The 19737-nt window shown below is 47.1% G+C and overlaps 1 protein-coding gene across 2 annotated transcripts in view; it reads right to left on the bottom strand.

Annotated features, from left to right (window-relative positions):
- The window catches only part of LOC141147237 (peroxisomal trans-2-enoyl-CoA reductase-like), a 51446-nt gene extending 31709 nt beyond the window's left edge, over window positions 1–19737 (bottom strand). For both annotated transcript variants that reach the window (XM_073634412.1, XM_073634413.1), the window contains exons 1-3: window positions 19579–19737; window positions 6114–6247; window positions 2753–2918 (exon numbers count right to left, since the gene is read on the bottom strand). In XM_073634412.1, coding sequence (XP_073490513.1) covers window positions 2753–2918; window positions 6114–6247; window positions 19579–19690 — 412 coding nt within the window. In that variant the 5' untranslated portion in view covers window positions 19691–19737. The remainder of the gene's footprint in view (window positions 1–2752; window positions 2919–6113; window positions 6248–19578) is intronic.

Below are 19737 nucleotides of genomic sequence, written 5' to 3'. Positions count from 1 at the left end.
AGCTTCCCTCCAACCACTTTGCATATTATTTTATATATACTGCGATTCTGTAGTTGCCAAATATGCTGAAGAAATCTCCCTCCACTGAGTCTGGCTGCAACCATTTTAACTGTGGGCAGCTGAAGCTGCTGCCTGTTCACTTCCTGGATTTACACAGAGGCACATCTCCAGCTCTGCAGCTCTCATTGGCCCTCTTATGACTCATCTGCCCTCCCTTCCTGGGGAGGGAGAGGGAGAGGGAGAGGGAGAGAGAGGGAGAGGGAGAGGGAGAGGGAGAGGGAGAGAGCTGTGCATGATGTCATAAGCCTAGGCTAATGACCAAACAAGAAACAGGAAGTGAGCTGTATAAGGGATTTACTGGCAGAAAAAAAAAATGTTTTACTATCCAAAGTTAAAACAACAACAAGGGCAGAAGATTTAATAGATGGAAAGATGAAAAAAAATGATGGAAGTTGTGCTTAAAAGTCTTACTTAACCAGACCCTGCATTCACTATATCGGGTCCCCCACAGTACACAGAACATGGTAATGCAATTATTTTAGTAAATATAAACTGCTAAATACCTTTTTCTCATCAGTAGTATATAGCAGTCTTGTGACTTCTATCAGTGTCTGGTTAAAGTAGGAGGAGTTTTCATTCTCCTCTGACTGTCCTATGAGGCTGCAGGACCCCTGACCCTTTGTCTGGACAGTGCTGATTGGCCCTGTGCCGATCACATGCACCCTCCCAAGAAAAAAAAAACAACAAAAAAAAAAAAACTCTCTAGCAATAAATACACACCAAACTGAGCATGTGCAGAGTGCCCCCAGGGCTCTGTACTATCAGGAGATGGATTGGGGACTGTGGAAGAAGGGGAGGACCAGAGAAGACAGGATCAAACAGCCTTTTCTCACAATGCAGAGGATTAACCCCTTAGGCTCCACAGTGAGTATAACAAGCATGCTCTACTATATATATATATACACACACACACACACACACACACACACACACACACTGATTTTACTGTTGTGGGTTTAGTAACACTTTAAAGCGGCTGTTTCTACACACAATACACAGATGTGGCTCACTGCTGTCTTCACCAGGAAAGCTCCCCCCACCTCTGGGAAATTCCCTGCAGCCATCACTGGGGGGGCATGTAGGTCAGGGATATGCAATTAGCGGACCTCCAGCTGTTGCAGAACTACAAGTCCCATGAGGCATTGCAAGACTCTGACAGACACGAGCATGACATCCAGAGGCATGATGGGACTTGTAGTTTTGCAACAGCTGGAGGTCCGCTAATTGCATATCCCTGATGTAGAGAAAAATTGGCTGCAGAAAGATCGGTAGCACTGAGATGCAACAGAGGATAAAATGAAAACGGGTATTTTATTGAAAATAAAAAAATGTCTATCATTGATACACGGTGCTTGAGAACAAAAAATTTGGTTACTGATTACATCTGCCTTAAAATAATTCATGTTTTTTGACTGAAAAGAAATACAGTGGTACACAATATGACCAAAAGTATTGGGACGCCTGCCTTTACACACACATGAACTTTAAGGACATCCCAGTCTTAGTCTGTAGGGTTCAATATTGAGTTGGCCCACCCTTTGCAGCTATAACAGCTTCAACTCTTCTGGGAAGGCCGTCCACAAGGTTTAGGAGGGTGTCTATGGGAATGTTTGACCATTCTTCCAGAAGTGCATTTGTGAGGTCAGGAACTGATGTTGGATGAGAAGGCCTGGCTCGCCACTTTAATTCATCTCAAAAGGTGTGAGAAACCATGTGGGGGACACAGCAAACATGTAGAAGAAGGTGCTCTGGTCAGATGAGACCAAAACTGAACTTTTTGGCCTAAAAGCAAAACTCTATGTGTGGCGGGAAAACTAACACTGCACATCACCCTGAACACACCATCCCCACCGTGAAACATGGTGGTGGCAGCATCATGATGTGGAGATGCTTTTCTGCAGCAGGGACAGGGAAGCTGGTCAGAGTTGATGGGAAGATGGATGGAGCCAAATACAGGACAATCTTAGAAGAAAACCTGTTAAAGTCAGCAAAAGACTTGAGACTGGGGCGGAGGTTCACCTTCCAGCAGGACAACGACCCGAAACATACAGCCAGAGCTACAATGGAATGGTTTAGATCAAAACATATTCATGTGTTAGAATGGCCCAGTCAAAGTCCAGACCTAAATCCAATTGAGAATCTGTGGCAAGACTTGAAAATTGCTGTTCACAGACGCTCTCCATCCAATATGACAGAGCTTGAGATATTTTACAAAAAAAAAAAAGAATAGACAAAAATGTCCCTCTCTAGATGTGCAAAGCTGGTAGAGACATCCCCAAAAAGACTTGCAGTGAAAGGGGGTTCTACAAAGTATTGACTCCGGGGGGCGCCATGCAAATGTACCCCACACTTTACACATATTTATTTGTAAAAAATGTTGAAAACCATTTATCATTTTCCTTCCACTTCACAATTATGTGCTACTTTGTGTTGGTCTATCTCATAAAATCCCAATAAAACACATTTACGTTTTTGGTTGTAACATGACAAAATGTGGAAAATGTCAAGGGGTATGAATACTTTTTCCAAGGCACTGTATCTGTGTTACTTCCCTGATCAATGTGACCCTCTCTTATAAATGACAGGACATCTATGGAGATTAGAACCCTGTTCTCCTGTAGGTCAGCAGGGGGCGATGTTGCAAAAGGGGGTTTCCATCTAGCAATCTCTCTATGCTGTGCTCCCCACATACCGGCTTTGCAGCAGTAGAAGGTTCCGGTCAGGTTGGTTTCTATCACCGCATTCCATCCTTTGGCGGATATCGCTTCGGTGGGAGACGGGAACTGTCCGCCGCCGTTATTCACCAGGAAGTCAATCCGACCGTATTGCTTCAATGTAGCTTCAACCAGAGACTCCACCTGAATTCAGGAATAAAGAGGGAAATAATGAGTTGATATTGTTACAGTGTGAAACATAAAAAAAAATTAAATGTGACAATTTATCCAAGAGTTGAGCACTAAGGGCCGCTCATACCCAGCGCAGTGATTGGAGCTTTCCCACACTGGAAGATCATCAGTCACCGCTGGAAACCAGTTGCTTTCTATGTGCACCGTTCTCACTGCAGGTTTGGTGCAGACATGCTCCATTTTATCACAGCCCGCAGGAAGGCACCACATGTCACCAACACGCTTATGCAGTGCAATGCATATATGGTGACATGAATGGAGTGTCACTTTGTCTACTTCAAATAAAGTTGACAAAAAAAAAAAGGGACCTGTGAGATACGCATTGCACTAACCCCTGCCACGCCTCACCACGGCCCAAAACTAATGGAGCGCTTAGCGTGCGCGCAGTATGAATGGGCCCCAAAGCTCCTTCACACCTATATGGTCCACTGCGGCGTACCACAACGCTCCTATAATCTCACCTCCGTTTTTGTCAATGCATGCCCACCACTAGGCACAGCCCGCCACTAGGCACAGCGCAGCCCACCACTAGGCACAGCGCACCAGTAGGCAGAGCGCAGTCCACCACTAGGCACAGTCCATCACTAGGCACAGCGCAGCCCACCACTAGGCACAGCGCAGCCTACCACTAGGCACAGCTCAGCCCACCATTAGACACAGCCCACCACTAGGCACAACCCACCACTAGGCACAGCGCACCAGTAGGCACAGCATAGCCCACCACTAGGTACAGCGCACCAGTAGGCACAGCGCACCACTAGGCACAGCGTAGCCCACCACTAAGCGCAGCCCACCACTAGGCAAAGCACAGCCCACCACTAGGCACAGCGCACCAGTAGGCACAGCATAGCCCACCACTAGGTACAGCGCACCAGTAGGCACAGCGCAGTTCACCACTAGGCACAGCGCACCAGTAGGCACAGCGCAGTCCACCACTAGGCACAGTCCATCACTAGGCACAGCCCACCACTAGGCACAGCCCACCATTAGACACAGCGCAACCCACCACTAGGCACAGCGCAGCCCACCATTAGGCACAGCGCAGCACACCATTAGGCACAGCCCACCATTAGGCACAACCCACCAATAGGCACAACCCACCACTAGGCACAGCATAGCCCACCACTAGGTACAGCGCACCAGTAGGCACAGCGCACCACTAGGCACAGCGTAGCCCACCACTAAGCGCAGCCCACCACTAGGCACAGCGCAGCCCACCACTAGGCACAGTCCAGCACTAGGCACAGCCCACCATTAGACACAGCGCAACCCACCACTAGGCACAGCGCAGCCCACCATTAGGCACAGCGCAGCACACCATTAGGCACAGCCCACCATTAGGCACAGCCCACCACTAGGCACAACCCACCACTAGGCACAGCATAGCCCACCACTAGGTACAGCGCACCAGTAGGCACAGCGCACCACTAGGCACAGCGTAGCCCACCACTAAGCGCAGCCCACCACTAGGCACAGCGCAGCCCACCACTAGGCACAGCGCAGCCCACCACTAAGCGCAGCCCACCACTAGGCACAGCGCAGCCCACCACTAGGCACAGTCCAGCACTAGGCACAGCCCACCATTAGACACAGCACAGCCCACCATTAGACACAGCACAGCGCACCACTAGGCACAGCACAGCGCACCACTAGGCACAGCACAGCCCACCATTAGACACAGCACAGCCCACCATTAGACACAGCACAGCCCACCATTAGACACAGCACAGCGCACCACTAGGCACAGCGCAGCCCACCACTAGGCACAGTGCAGCCTACCACTAGGCACAGCGCAGCCCACCACAAGGCACAGTCCACCACACCACTAGGTGCAGCACACAATTAGGAACAGCATAATGCGCCACCAAGCATTGTCGTGCACTGCAACTTGACCTCCGGAAGATTCCCCCCCCCCCCCTCATCACCAAGCCGTTATTTTTTTTTTTTTTTGCGATAAGGCACCGCATTACTTTAACTGACAATTGCGCGGTCGTGCGACGCTGTACACAAATACAATGTATGTCCTTTTTTTCCCCCCACAAAGAGAGCTTTTTTTTTTTTTTCTTGGTGGTAATTGATCACCTCTGCGGTTTTTATTTTTTGTGCTATAAACAAAAAAAGACCGACAATTTTGAAAAAATAATAATTTTTTACTTTCTGCTATAAAACATATCTAATAAAACAATTGAAAAAGAAAATCATCAATTTAGCTCAATATGTATTCTGCTACATGTTTTTGGTAAAAAAAAATCCCAATAAGTGTATATTGATTGGTTTGCGTGGGACATTTTAATTTATTTTTTCTAGTAATGACGGCAATTAGTGACAGTCAGACACTAACTGACACCTTTTGGGAACCAGTGACACCAATACAGTGATCACTGCTAAAAATATGCACTGTCGCTTTACCAATGACACTGGCTGGGAAGGGGTTAAACATCAGGGCCAAACAAAGTGTGAACTGTGTGCCTAGCCTGTATTTTACTGTACTGTGTGGGGGAGGTGCTTTTACTAGGGTAAGGCATAGATCCGTGTCTCTTCTATGCAGGAACACAGGATCCATGCCTTCCTTACTGACAGAACGGTGATCTGCCTCGTTTACAAAGGCAGACCAGCGTTCCACCACTTTGCTGAATGATCGCTGGATGCCAGCGGACATCGAGTCTACGGTCCCCACCTCTCTGTGTCCCCGGCCAGCATATCTGGGAAAGAATGTAATGCGGTGCGATGTGCATTACATTCAGTGGTCATTTACATCCCGGATGTCTCATCAACTATCTCTCACCCGCCATATAGACAAATGGTGGCGGGCAGAATGCTTCGTTCTTCTGGGACGACATCATATGACGTCGCCCCAGTCTCAACGCGCTTGCGCACCAGCGCAGCGATGGCAGGCACTCTGTGTCACTGGGACACGGCGCAACCCCGATCTCGGTAAAGAGACGATGCCCCTAAGTGCCGCCTATCAGTGCCCAGTTCCACCCATCAGTGCTGCATATTAAATATATTAAAAAATAAATATATATATTAAAATATATTAAAAAAAAAAAAAAAAAAAATGCAACGGCTCTGGCAGCAAAAGGGTTAAAATGCACTGACAAGACAAATCTAGCGGTGGCACAATGAAATCTCCGAACATTCCCGCACCTCTTCCTCTCTGCGGATGTTGCACTGAAGCGCAGTCACTGAGGACGGGTTTGCCGGGGAGATTCTGGAGACCAGATCCTTGGCGGCTTCTTTTAGCCGGTCCAGTTTCCGGGAGGCGATAACCACATTGCAGCCTGCGAATGGGAAATAGTGAAAAAAAATTAGAAAAAAAAAAAAAAAAAAAAAAAAAAAGACAGAAATCATCTCAATGATGGCTTTATTAACAGAATAAAATGTCAGTTCGAAAGACTGCAAAACATTTCATATATCCATCATAAACTCTCCGGAATATTCGATCGTTGGCGAGCGGACAAATTGGCAGTTGAGAGCTGGTGGGGGGGGGGGGTAACAAAATTGCTCAAAACTGCATGCTTTCCCGACACACCGTCCACCAGCAGACACGCGGCGGTACCATTGTCAATGCCCCTTGCACCTGCTAACATGCATGTTTTTGGTAGATTTGATTTAATTTATAGTTTTTAAAGAGCAACTGTCATCTCTGTCCGGCAGCAGCTCCTCCTCTGACCTGATATTGGCCCCTCCTCTGACCTGATATTGGCTCCTCCTCTGACCTGATATTGGCCCCTCCTCTGACCTGATATTGGCCCCTCCTCTGACCTGATATTGGCCCCTCCTCTGACCTGATATTGGCCCCTCCTCTGACCTGATATTGGCCCCTCCTCTGACCTGATATTGGCCCCTCCTCTGACCTGATATTGGCCCCTCCTCTGACCTGATATTGGCCCCTCCTCTGACCTGATATTGGCCCCTCCTCTGACCTGATATTGGCCCCTCCTCTGACCTGATATTGGCCCCTCCTCTGACCTGATATTGGCCCCTCCTCTGACCTGATATTGGCTCACCGACAGTCGCACTTTAATGGGGCGGTGACACAACAAGGTGAGGGACGTGGCGGGAGCAGGTGAGGGGATGCCCGCTAACAGGCGCTGCCATGATGGATCTGAAATGACAGGTGCTCTTTAAAATGTAAGGACTTATTCTTGTTGGTAGTTAGAATCTTTAATATATGCAAAAAAAAAAAAAAAAAATGAAGGTTTCCTATTTAGAATAATAAACTGTCAGGTTAGTAAAATGGTGACATCAGAACCGATTCAATCATACAGTTTGTAGTGTACAGAGATTTGCAAAACAATGGAATAAAGGAATATTCCTGAACTTTGGTCTATCTCATGGTTACTGTGAAATTGTGTGAATGCATCAATGAAGTGCATGTTATCTCGCAGAGCTTGAATTCATTGAATGAGTTTACCAAAAATGTAAAATATTGCAGAACATACAGCTTCATGCTACATAACTAAGCTCCATTTCATTCTGAATAAACTAAATTATTAAAAGTGATTGTAAACCTGTGTTTTTTTTTTTTTTTTTAATAACAAACATATCATACTTACCTCCACTGTGCAGCTCGTTTTGCACAGTGTGGCCCCCGATCCTCGTCCTCTGGGGTCCCCCGGCAGGGCCCGCGGCTCCTCCTCGCATCACTAAACCCCCATGGGAGAAGCTCTCTCCCTGGGGGTTACCTTGCGGGCGCGCTCCAGAGTCCAGAATTTGCGTGTATAGACACAGAATGCTGGACTCGGCCCCACCCCCCACACGCAGCGCCCGTGTCATTGGATTTGATTGACAGCAGCAGGAGCCAATGGCTGCGCTGCTATCAATCTATCCAATCAAGAGCCGGGAACCCCGGGCAGAGAAGGTGAGTGCGTCTCCGCAGAGGGAACGAACGGGCTCAGGTGAGTAAAACGGGGGGGGGGGGGGGGGGGGGCGGTCAGTGTCAGAAGTTTTTTCACTTTAATGCATAGGATGCATTGCATTAAGGTGAAAAAACACAAAGTTTTACAACCCTTTTAAGACTTGACATGTTGGATATCTATTTACTCGACACAGCCTCGTCTTTTGTAATATACAAAAAAAAAAAAAAAAAAATTGAGTAATCTATCTTAATGCATCCTATGCATTAAGGTGAAAAAACACAAGGTTTTACAACCCCTCTAATGCATCTTAAAGTGGAGTGGAATTAATATTCATATCTTTTGTTTATAAGGCTTATTTAAAGCACTCACGTTTGTGTTATTAAAGCGGGGGTCCACCTAAACCGCCAAAAAAAAAAAAAAAAAATATTAAAAGCCAGCAGCTACAAATACTGCAGCTGCTGACTTTTAATAAATGGCCACTTACCTGTCCTGGAGTCCAGCGATGTCGGCAGGCGACGCCGAGAGCCCACTCGGTTCTCGGCAGCTGCCGCCGCCATCCTAGGTGAGGGAATCAGGAAGTGAAGCGTTGCGGCTTCACTTCCCGGTTCCCTACTGCGCATGCGCGAGTCGCGCTGAGCATCGTAACTGGTCCCCGCTATCTCCTGGGAGCTGTGTGTTTCCCAGCAGACAGCGCGGAGGGACAGGAAGAGGCGTAGACTCCCATGGGAGTCTATGCCGGAAGTGGGTGCAAATACCTGTCTTAGACAGGTATCTGCACCCCCCTCCCCCCTGAAAGGTGCCAAATGTGACACTGGAGGGGGGGAGGGTTCCGAAAAGCTTTTTTTAGAGAGGAATATATCATATTCCTGTTTTGTGTCAGTTTCCATAGTGCTTGTGGGCATCTTCCGGGCCCTGGTGCAGCTGAGCGAACCAGCATGCACCACCCGTTCTCGCGCATGCGCCGTATACTTCCGACGTTGCCATCACAACGGGCGTCGTCGTCGGAAGTGCCCGCCCCCGGTTGTGATGGCAACGAAGCCCTCGCCGCTGCCCAGTGACTCCTGGGAAATGATGACAGACATCTCCCAGGAGCACTCGCGAGCACAGGCGAAAAGTTGTTATTTAGATTTAATGCTGCTGAATAATGTAAAAACAAAAAAACAAAAAAAAAAAACTGATGACTGGAACTCCGCTTTAAATAGAAAACAATCTTTAGATACATTTTTACTCCAAAAGCATTTTTACTAAAATAAAGTTGATAAAAAATAAAAAAAATTTAAAAATCCGATTTAAATCCAAAAAAAATCTGATTTAAATTAAAAAAAAAAAAAAATCTGATTTTTTTTTTTAAATCATTGATTTTTATCCACCCTGCGTATGCGGCACCATGCAGCTCGGTGTGGCACATTTTTTTTCTAAAAGGCTCAGGAACTTCTTTTCCACGTTTCTTCTGCGTGGAGCAGCCCATTGAAATGAATAGCTCTGCCGCATCAGCATGGTATGAAAGGAGCCTAACACAGGCAGCACACTTCTGCTGCTGCAGGGTGTGAAGTCCAGTTGCTGCAGCAGGGTATCCCGGCTCACCTTTACCTCTGCAATGTGCCCCGCGGCTCCTCCTGGACCTGGTCCGGGTTGCACTGCTTTCCCTCCACATCAAATGACCGGGTCCAAGATGGGAACTCACAGTGCTAGGTTTATTTGGTTGATAGCAAACAAAAAGGTCATCACATTTGTGGGGGGGGGGTCAAAGCAGACTTAAATTGGTTTTGTACAATGGATGCTTGCTCTAAAAAGGTTCCTTATGAGCAGCACCCAGCGAGCAGCAAAATGTGCTAAGGATGAGCAATGTCACCTGACTGGAGCTTAAAGTGTTAGTCCACCTTTACAGCCTGTCGTAAAATGACAGCAGAGTGGGAGCCCCATTATCTTGGGAGGACATCATATGACGTCCTCCCAGGATCGGGCTGTGCTCTGGAGTGATCTGTCACCCCGTGTTCACCGGACACAGCAGCAGATGACAGATCACGGTACTGGCCCGCTGCCGGTACCATGTGATCGCTGTGGCCAATCACAGCAGATTACATGACAATTGTACACAATGAATGGCTTTCATTCACGCCAATTCATTGGGTACTATTGTGATGATCTCTGTGAATGGTTACAGTGATTACATGGTACAGACATGGCCAATCACTGCCCATAATAATAATATATATATATATATATATATATATATATATATATATATATATATATATATATATATATATATTTTGAAGTTGTCATTTTATACTGTATTTATTGGTGTATAACACTCACTTCTTCACCATGAAAATCGAGGGCAAATAGCTTGATATATGCCAGTACTTCAATTTTAGCTACCAGGGAGGGGGGCGAGACGAGCGCCGTCAGATTACATACAGTGAGAATCTCCTGTTTACTTGACGGCCTATGTAAGTCCTGTCTCCTGGGCCACCATTGGACCACTGTTCTGTCTATCATAGGAAATTCTCACTGTATGTAATCTGTCTGCGCTCATCCCGCCCCCCCTCCTTGTCCCTTCTGGGCTGCAGATGGGCATTGATCAGGCTGCATTGATGGCAATGGTGAGGCTGCATTGATGGCAATGGTGAGGCTGCAGATGGGCATTGATCAGGCTGCATTGATGGCAATGGTGAGGCTGCATTGATGGCAATGGTGAGGCTGCAGATGGGCATTGATCAGGCTGCATTGATGGCAATGGTGAGGCTGCAGATGGGCACGGACCCTTATTTTGCTTCAAAGTTCCTTATTTAAAATGTAAGCTTTTTCCTGAAACTTCCCTCTTAAAATGAATTTGCGTGTTATACGCCGATAAATACGGTATATAATCTGATAACTTCAAAAAGCTCGCCATGCCTCTTACTAAACACCTTGGACTGTCTACTTTCCAAAAAGGGGTCATTTGGGGGAAATTTGTACTGTCCTGGCATTTTTGGGTCTCAAGAAATTAGATCGGCTGATTGATTTTCAGATAAACATTACATCCCATAGTTTGTGGACTCTATAACTCTCCTACACACTGAGTAATATACACAGATTTTGGATATTTTCAAAGAAATTTAGCATTTTGGCCTAAATTTATGTAGAACAATTATTTATTTGCAAAATTTTATAACAGAAACAAAGAAACATTTTTTTCTAAATTTTCGGACTTTTTTCATTAAAAAAAAAAAAAAAAAACCCAGTGGTGATTAAATATCACCAAAAGAAAACTATTTGTGTGGAAAAAAAATGATAAAAAGTATATAGAGTGGCACGACCTACAGGCAACCTGCAATCTATTTCTATTGTGAGGGGAGGGTCAGGGGGCTAGCCAGCCACCTGTCCCATATTTTGTGGAATGTTTTTCTTCATTTCCAAAGTTCAAAGGTAAGTTTGTACATTGGGATAGCATCATTGATTAGCTTCAGCCATAAGGTTTTTAAAGAGGTCTGCGTTCTCTTCCATGACAACTATATAACTTTTCTAACATAAAAGTAGAGAATGCGGAGCAGCCTTTTGGCAGGCTTTGATATTTGCAGGTCACCAAAGATGCCCAGCAGACAATTCTTGGGGTGAATAATGTTAGGGAGGCCTAGGGCTGTGGAGATAAAAGGAGCCCACCTCTGCCCAGAGGTCCTGAACCATTGGACATGCCCAAAAACAGTGTAGTTAGTCGGCTTCTTGGCCGCAGCAATATCCAGCCGTGGGCGACAAACCCATCTTTTTCAACCTGGTTGGGGTGAGGTGAGATTAATGGAAAATTTTTACCTGTATAATGCGGTCTCTTGATGAAATAGCTGATGTTTTGTACGTGTCACTAAACTCCGCCCAGTCCTCCTCTGCAAGGGAGATGTCCATAGAGATCCATTTTTTCCTGGGCCCTACTAAATCTGGGGTTAAAGTCAGTCATTAGGGCAGCGTAATAAGTAGATATAAGTTTGGGAGGGTCAGGTTGTTTCAGCAGTTTCTCTAGTGGTGGTAGGTTAGTTGGGTCATCTAAAGAGCCGAACTGTGCTCTGATAGCATGTCTGTGCTGATAGTAGTAAAACAGGTATGAGTATGGCAAGTCAAAGTCAAGTCTGAGCTAATGGAAGGATTTAAAGCCTTGTGCAGTGTATAGGTGACAAAGGTATTTAATCCCTTTGGAGTACCAACGTTTAGGGTCAGGTAAAGAGTAAAGTTCCTGCAAGGTGGGGTTGAACCATAGATGGCTATTCGTGGATACCGACCATGTGTGCCGTGTTATTTTGGTGGTGATGTATTTGAACAATGAAAGAGATGTGGCCAGCATGGAGGTGCCGGGGCGGGGCGTGACTTTGCCCCTATAAACAATATTGTGAAGGGTTACAATGGAGGACGCAATGGCCCCCTCAGTGGTAGTACATGCATTTGCTGCTATCGGTTGTAGCCAGTCATGGATGTGCACCAGTTGAGATGCTAGGTAGTATAGAAAGAAGTTTGGGAATGCCAATCCTGCCAGGTGTGTCGGTAACCTTAGTGTCTCAAGCGCCACTCTGGGGGATCTGCCATTCCACAGGAACGTTGTACAGATTGTGTCTATAAGTTTGAAAATAGATTTAGGTATTTTGCATGGGGAGTTGGCCAGGATGTATAGCAGTCTTTTTTACATAGATCATTTTTTAGGGTATTTGCCCTCCCCATGAGATCCAGGGGCAGGTCCATCCACTGTTTAGTTTGTTCCTTTAAGCGAGTTAGTAGTGGGCCTAAGTTATTGACAATGTAAGTGGACAGAGGTGTTTGCACCAGAACCCCTGGATACCTAAAGGAGGACACCACCTGCAGATTAGAGTCTGGGTGAATATGAGAAGTTGCGTCTAGGTCCAAGGGGAAAAGACTGGATTTGTCCCAATTCACCCTGAATCCGGAGTAGTCTCCAAACGTATTGATCTCGGATAACAATGTTTAGAGTGGCACATCGGTGTCCGCCAGGTACACTAACGTGTCATCCGCATAGAGCGAGATTCATTCCTAAATGGTGGCTATGGGGAGACCTTTTATAGATGGAGAGGAGCGGATATGTACCCCTAGCGGCTCCATGGCCAGGGCAAAGAGGAGGGGGGACAGTGGACACCCCTGTCTTGTGCCCCTATTGATTGAGAAGGACTCTGACTGTAAAGTTAACCCGAATACGGGCCCTCGGGGAAGCATAGAGGTGTTTTATCCATACCATCATTCTGGGGCCAAAGCCATACATTTTCAACACCTGGAAGAGGTACGGCCATTCCACACTGTCGAACGCTTTACATGTATCTGGGGATACTATGGCCCTTGTAGGAGGACAGTCGTGTGGGTATTGCAGATTATGGAATAGTCTGCGGATATTCATTCTGGTGGACCTCCCGGGTATAAATCCCCCCTGGTCACTGTGTACCAGGGTCGTCACTACAGTGTTTAAACGATTTGACAACACTTTGGCCAGGATCTTAACATCCACATTTATACATGATATCGGGCAGTATGATTCGCATTTAAGTGGGTCCTTGCGGGGTTTTAGTAAAAGTATAATCAAGGCTTCTTGCATAGTAGTGGGGAGGACTCCTATATCTAAAGCCTTGCTGTATGTGTGTAAAAGAAATGAGGATAGTATGTCTTTACATTGTGTGTACCATTCGGTTGGGTAGCCATCCAAACCGGGAGTTTTATGAGCAGGCATTTGTGAGATAGCTACTGCGATTTCTTCAACTGAGATAGATGCCTCTAGCTCATCTTTCTGTTCAGCCGTGAGGGAGGGGACAGGTATGTCGGCTAAGTATTCAGTTAGTTGGGCTTCGTTGTAGTCAGCTCTGGAGGTACATTCAGGTTCATAAATATTGGGGCATCAACATAATTCTAATTTTTTTGGCTCTATACACCACCACAATGGATTTGAAATTAAAAGAACAAGATGTGCTTTAACTGCAGACTTTCAGCTTTAATTTGAGGGTATTTACATCCAAATCAGGTGAATGGTGTAGGAATTACAACAGTTTGTATATGTGTCTCCCACTTTTTAAGGGACCAAAAGTAATGGGACAATTGGCTGCTCAGCTGTTCCATGGCCAGGTGTGTGTTATTCCCTCATTATCCCATTTACAAGGAGCAGATAAAAGGTCCAGAGTTCATTTCAAGTGTGCTATTTGCATTTGGAATCTGTTGCTGTCAACTCTCAATATGAGATCCAAAGACCTGTCACTATCAGTGAAGCAAGCCATCATTAGGCTGAGAAAAACAAAACAAACCCATCAGAGAGATAGCAAAAAAACATTAGGTGTGGCCAAATCAACTGTTTGGAACATCCTTAAAAAGAAAGAACGCACCGGTGAGCTCAGCAACACCAAAAAACCCGGAAGACCACGGAAAACAACTGTGGTGGATGACCGAAGAATTCTTTCCCTGGTGAAGAAAACACCCTTCACAACAGTTGGCCAGATCAAGAACACTCTCCAGGAGGTAGGTGTATGTGTGTCAAAGTCAACAATCAAGAGAAGACTTCACCAGAGTGAATACAGAGGGTTCACCACAAGATGTAAACCATTGGTGAGCCTCAAAAACAGGAAGGCCAGATTAGAGTTTGCCAAACATCTAAAAAAGCCTTCACAGTTCTGGAACAACATCCTATGGACAGATGAGACCAAGATCAACTTGTACCAGAGTGATGGGAAGAGAAGAGTATGGAGAAGGAAAGGAACTGCCTGTTCGTTTCATTTCAAATCCATTGTGGTGGTGTATAGAGGCAAAAAGATTAGAATTGTGTCGATGTCCCAATATTTATGGACCTGACTGCATATAGGTCTTTGTAGAAATTTAAAAAGGTTTCCATGATGTCCCCAGGGGTGTCGCTAATTTGGCCCTGTGTGGTAAGTACACGCGGAATGGATATGGGGGGGAAGATCAGGTCTGGTCAGGTATGCCAAGAGACGTCCAGCTTTGTTACCGTACTCAAATTATTTTTGAGTAGCATGTAACATGCGTTTCTGCATAAGGTCTAACAGACGGAGTTCATACTCCCTGCGTCTCTGTAGCCACCCGTCTCTTGTGTCGGGGGTCGGGTTAGAGGCATAAACAGATTCTGCTTGTACCATGGCAGTTTCCAGTTCCCCCGTAAGTTGCCTGTTTTTCCGTAAGACTCCCGTGATGGACATAAAGGTGCCCCTCAATGTGGACTTAAATGCTTCCCATTCCGTGGAGGGGTCTACTGCTCCCAAGTTGTAATTCCAATAGCCCGTAATACCCTTTCTGCACTCTCCCTGCACCACCTCATCCTCTAACCAGCAAGAGTTCAGACGCCAGATAGCAGGGCCCGAACCTGGGAGGAGAGCGAGGTCCACAGAGAGAGGAGCGTGGTCCGAGACTCCTCTGGGTAGGTACGGGACTGCAGTGACAACGGGAAGGGTATACGCCGTGGTAAATGCCATGCCAATCCGAGACATGGTGTGGAAGTAATCCGAGTGGCAAGAATACTGGCTCACGTCCGGATGCTTCCAGCGCCATATCTCTGTAAGATCATATACCTGCATCCAATTCAGAAGGGAGGGAAAAGATCTACCACCACCTCCCAAGCGGTCCATGGCTGGGTCTAATAGGGCATTAACCACTTGCTTACCGGGCACTTAAACCCCCCTCCTATCCAGACCAATTTTCAGCTTTCAGCGCTGACGCACTTTGAATGACAATTGCGCGGTCATGCAACACTGTACCCAAATGAAATTTTTATCATTTTTTCACCACAAATAGAGCTTTCTTTTGGTGGTATTTGATCACCTCTGCAGTTTTTACTTTTTGTTAAAAAAATGTAAAAAACTGAATTTTTTTTTTTATTTTTTTAAATTTTTTTATATTTTGTTATAAAAATTTACAACGGGTAATTTTTTTCTCCTTCATTGATGTACGCTGATGAGGCGGCAGTGATGGGCACTGATGGGTGGCAGTGATGGGCACTGATGGGCGGCAGTGATGGGCACTGATGGGCGGCAGTGATGGGCACTGATGGGCGGCAGTGATGGGCACTGATGGGCGGCAGTGAAGGGCACTGATGGGCGGCAGTGATGGGCACTGATGGGTGGCAGTGATGGGCACTGATGGGTGGCAGTGATGGGCAGCACTGCCAGGTGGCACTGATTGGCACTACAGGTGGGCATTGATAGGTGGCACTTGTTGGCACTGATAGGTGGCACTTGTGGGCACTGATAGGTGGCACTATTAGGTGGCAGTGATGAGGCAGATGTGCCTCTTCCACTTGGGGACCGATATCCCTCACATCCGAGCCGGTGATCGCCTTTTGTTTCTACTCACGCTGTCAGCGTGAGTAGAAAAAAAAAACGATTACCGATCTTTTGTTTACATCATGTGATCAGCTGTCATTGGCTGACAGCTGATTACATGGTAAGGGGCCGGGACCGGCCCCTTACTCGGATCGGTGATCAGCCGAGTCTCAGTGACTCGGTGATCACAGCGCGCTCGGCGCGCTCCCTGCAGGGCGCGTGCAGAGAGCGTGCACTGGGGGGGGGGTCGTCATATGATGGCCTCCCGGGAATTCAGGTCAGCGCTGTGGCCGTCATTCGGCCATAGCGCGGATGTGTAGTGGTTAAAGTCCCCTACATAAAGTATCGGTCCAGGGGGTCTAGTCAGCAGCTTAAGTGACAATTTAGATAGTACCTCCACCGAAAATGGGGGAGGAATATAAACGTTCACAAGAGTAAACGTCACAGAGGAAATTTGTAAGGTTAGTATAATAAATCTCCCCTCTGGGTCTGTGGTTACTTGTAAGGCTTCAGCGGGAAGGGATTTAGCTAGTAGAATAGATAACCCCCCCCTGGAATAGTTTGTGTGGGTAGAGTGATAAGATTTTGCCAGCCATGGACGCCCAAGGGTTCTCACTTTAGTGCCCTAGAGGTGAGTTTCTTGGAGACATATAATATGGGGACGGCATTTTCTTAAAACCGAAAAAAGACTAGGGATCTCTTTTGGGGTGCGTTCATTCCTCTAGTGTCCCATGACACCATCTTCAAGGGCTTTGCCATTCCAAGTCATACTAAGTCATACATCATATCACAGTCACATAGAAATGTAAATGCCTTCACACTTAATACCCTGATTCCCCGAAAATAAGACCTAGCGTGATTGTAAGTGATGGCTGCAATATAAGCCCTACCCCCCAAATAAGCCCTACCCTGTTTCCCCGAAAATAAGCCCTACCCTGAAAATAAGACCTACAAGGACTTTAACTAGGGCTTATTTGTCGGGTAGGGCTTATATTGCAGCCATCACCGACAATCACGCTAGGTCTTATTTTCGGGGAAACAGGGTACCTGGTAGGCCGTGCCACTCTGAGCATATCTAAACATATCTTCAAGATACTGCATATATCTGCCTCTGCAGCTGCACGAGCTATCGTTTAATAAACCAGAAAAAAAAAAACATAAACTGTCCTGGGCAGTACCCGTAGAAGATGCAACAACAAAAAAAAAAAAAATAATAAGAGTGTCCCGAAAAAGAGAAAAAAAAAAAAGAAGAGCAAAAAAACCTTTGCCCCCCTCCCCGCTCGGCCAACCCCAACATAGCGAGCCTTGGATCCCTGAACTGAAGAAACCTGAAGGGCCCCCTTTAATAAACTGGGGGAGAACTGTCCTGTGGCCTCGCCACCAACTGGTGTGGGGTGGTAGTGGAATCCAGAGTGACCCCCGAATGGTTCTGCATATGGGGGATGTAGCATACGGTAGTTCAATAATAGATGGAACAAATTGCATAGTTAAATGCCAGTAGCCTGTATAGGGGGGACTCAGATCTGACGATAGGAAGGAGGTCTGGTCTGTAAGGGTGGAGGATGACAGGATAACAGTTCCTACTTATGTAACTTCAATAAAAATTTATTGGACGAGCAAAGGTGAACTGATACCGTACACCCTCCCCGCCCCGGTGTCTGCTCGCGCTTACCGCCGGCAATGCTGAGCTGCCAATGCCCAGGTAGCAAATCGCGAGATCCCGGCTCTTCTCCCTCTTGGCTGTGCAGCGCTTCCAGGACAGAGCAGAGTGATTCTGATTGGTCAGCTCCTGCACAGTGAATTGATCTGGTCTGTCCCAGAAGCACTGCCAAGATAAGAGAGATTTCAAATCCGGGACCGCTGAAGCTGCTGCGTGGGCACTGACAGCTCAGCATTGCTGGAGGTAAGTACACTAAGGACCGGGGGAAGGGGGGGGGGGGGGTGAACTAAACCTTGGAAGCTGCACCCAAAGAAGGCCGGCAGAGGGCAAAGGACTAGTCCCCAGTACTGCCTGTGGTCTCCCTGCAGCTGATCTTCTCTCCATTACTGACTTCCCATGGCTTGTTCTGCACTGAGAGGAGCAGGGCTTTCCTTCCTCATGTAAAATGTGCCCCCCCCCCCCCCCACCTCATGATTGTAGTGGGAATAATGAACAATAAGCGGGAAGGGTGGAGGAAGCACAGATCCACAGAATGGATGAGGGAGAAGCAGGGAGATCCTTGCACTCAGCTCCTCAGGTACAGCCTCCCCTCCAGCAAGGAGAACAGTACAGCAGTGACATCATTAAATCTCCTGAGACCAACAGTCAGAGGTAGCAATGCCTTAGATGATCTCACACTGCAGATATACAGCTATGACTCTACAGAACAGAGGAGTGCCTGAGCACAGGAAGTGCACGGATATCAGGAGTGCCTGAGCACAGGAAGTGCACGGATATCAGGAGTGCCTAGGCACAGGAAGTGCACGGATATCAGGAGTGCCTAGGCACAGGAAGTGCACGGATATCAGGAGTGCCTAGGCACAGGAAGTGCAGATATCAGGAGTGCCTAGGCATAGGAAGTGCACTATCAGGAGTACCTAAGCACAGGAAGTACACAGATATCAGGAGTGCCTAGGCACAGGAAGTGCACTATCAGGAGTACCTAGGCACAGGAAGTACACAGATATCAGGAGTGCCTAGGCACAGGAAGTGCACTATCAGGAGTACCTAGGCACAGGAAGTACACAGATATCAGGAGTGCCTAGGCACAGGAAGTGCACTATCAGGAGTACCTAAACACAGGAAGTACACCGATATGTCCTGCAGATATAAATTCCCCATGAGGGCTGACATCCAGGTAATAAGTCACATGACCTGCACCGGCTTATGTTCTGGAGAACTACAAGTCCCAGAATGTCCTGTCACCCAGACCCCAAGTCACATGACCTGTGCCCAACTTATTTCTTGGAGAACTACAAGTCCCAGCACGACCGGATATTGAATCATGTGACCTGTACCTGCCCATGCCCTGCAGAACTACAAGTCCCAGCATCACCTGTTGAGCAGGTACGGGTCATGTGATGCCATATCTAGGTGACAGGTCATCCTGAGACTTGTAGCTCTGGGAGTTGGGCAGGTGCAGGTCACATGATTCAATATCCGGGTGACAGGTCATGCTGGGACTTGTAGTTCTCCAAGAAATAAGTTGGGCACAGGTCATGTGACTCAGGATGTAGATGGCAGCTGTGACAATATCTGTGCATGTCTTGAAGAACTACAAGTCCCAGCATGCAATGTGCAACAGGTGATGCTGGGACTTGTAGTTCTGCAAGACATGAGCAGGTGCGGGTCATGGGACTCAATATCTACGCCTGTCTTACATTACTACAAGTCCCAGCAGGACCTGGTTATACCCTGCAGAACTACAAGTCCCAGCATTCCCCCCTCATCAGCAGAGAGTTCTCCGGGAAGACACACGAACATACCCAGTCCCAGCAGCTCGCCGGCGATGGCCTTCCCGATCCCGGTGCCCCCTCCGGTCACTATGGCCACCTTGTCCCCGAACAGACCCGGGAGGAACACACTGCGGGCAGCCATGACCAGACTCCGCCCCCTGACTCTGCCCACCACCTAACTCTTCACTC

Source organism: Aquarana catesbeiana, linkage group LG06 (genome assembly GCF_042186555.1).
Source record: "Aquarana catesbeiana isolate 2022-GZ linkage group LG06, ASM4218655v1, whole genome shotgun sequence".
NCBI classification, from domain to species: domain Eukaryota; kingdom Metazoa; phylum Chordata; class Amphibia; order Anura; family Ranidae; genus Aquarana; species Aquarana catesbeiana.
This window is presented reverse-complemented; position numbering and strand designations above follow the sequence as displayed.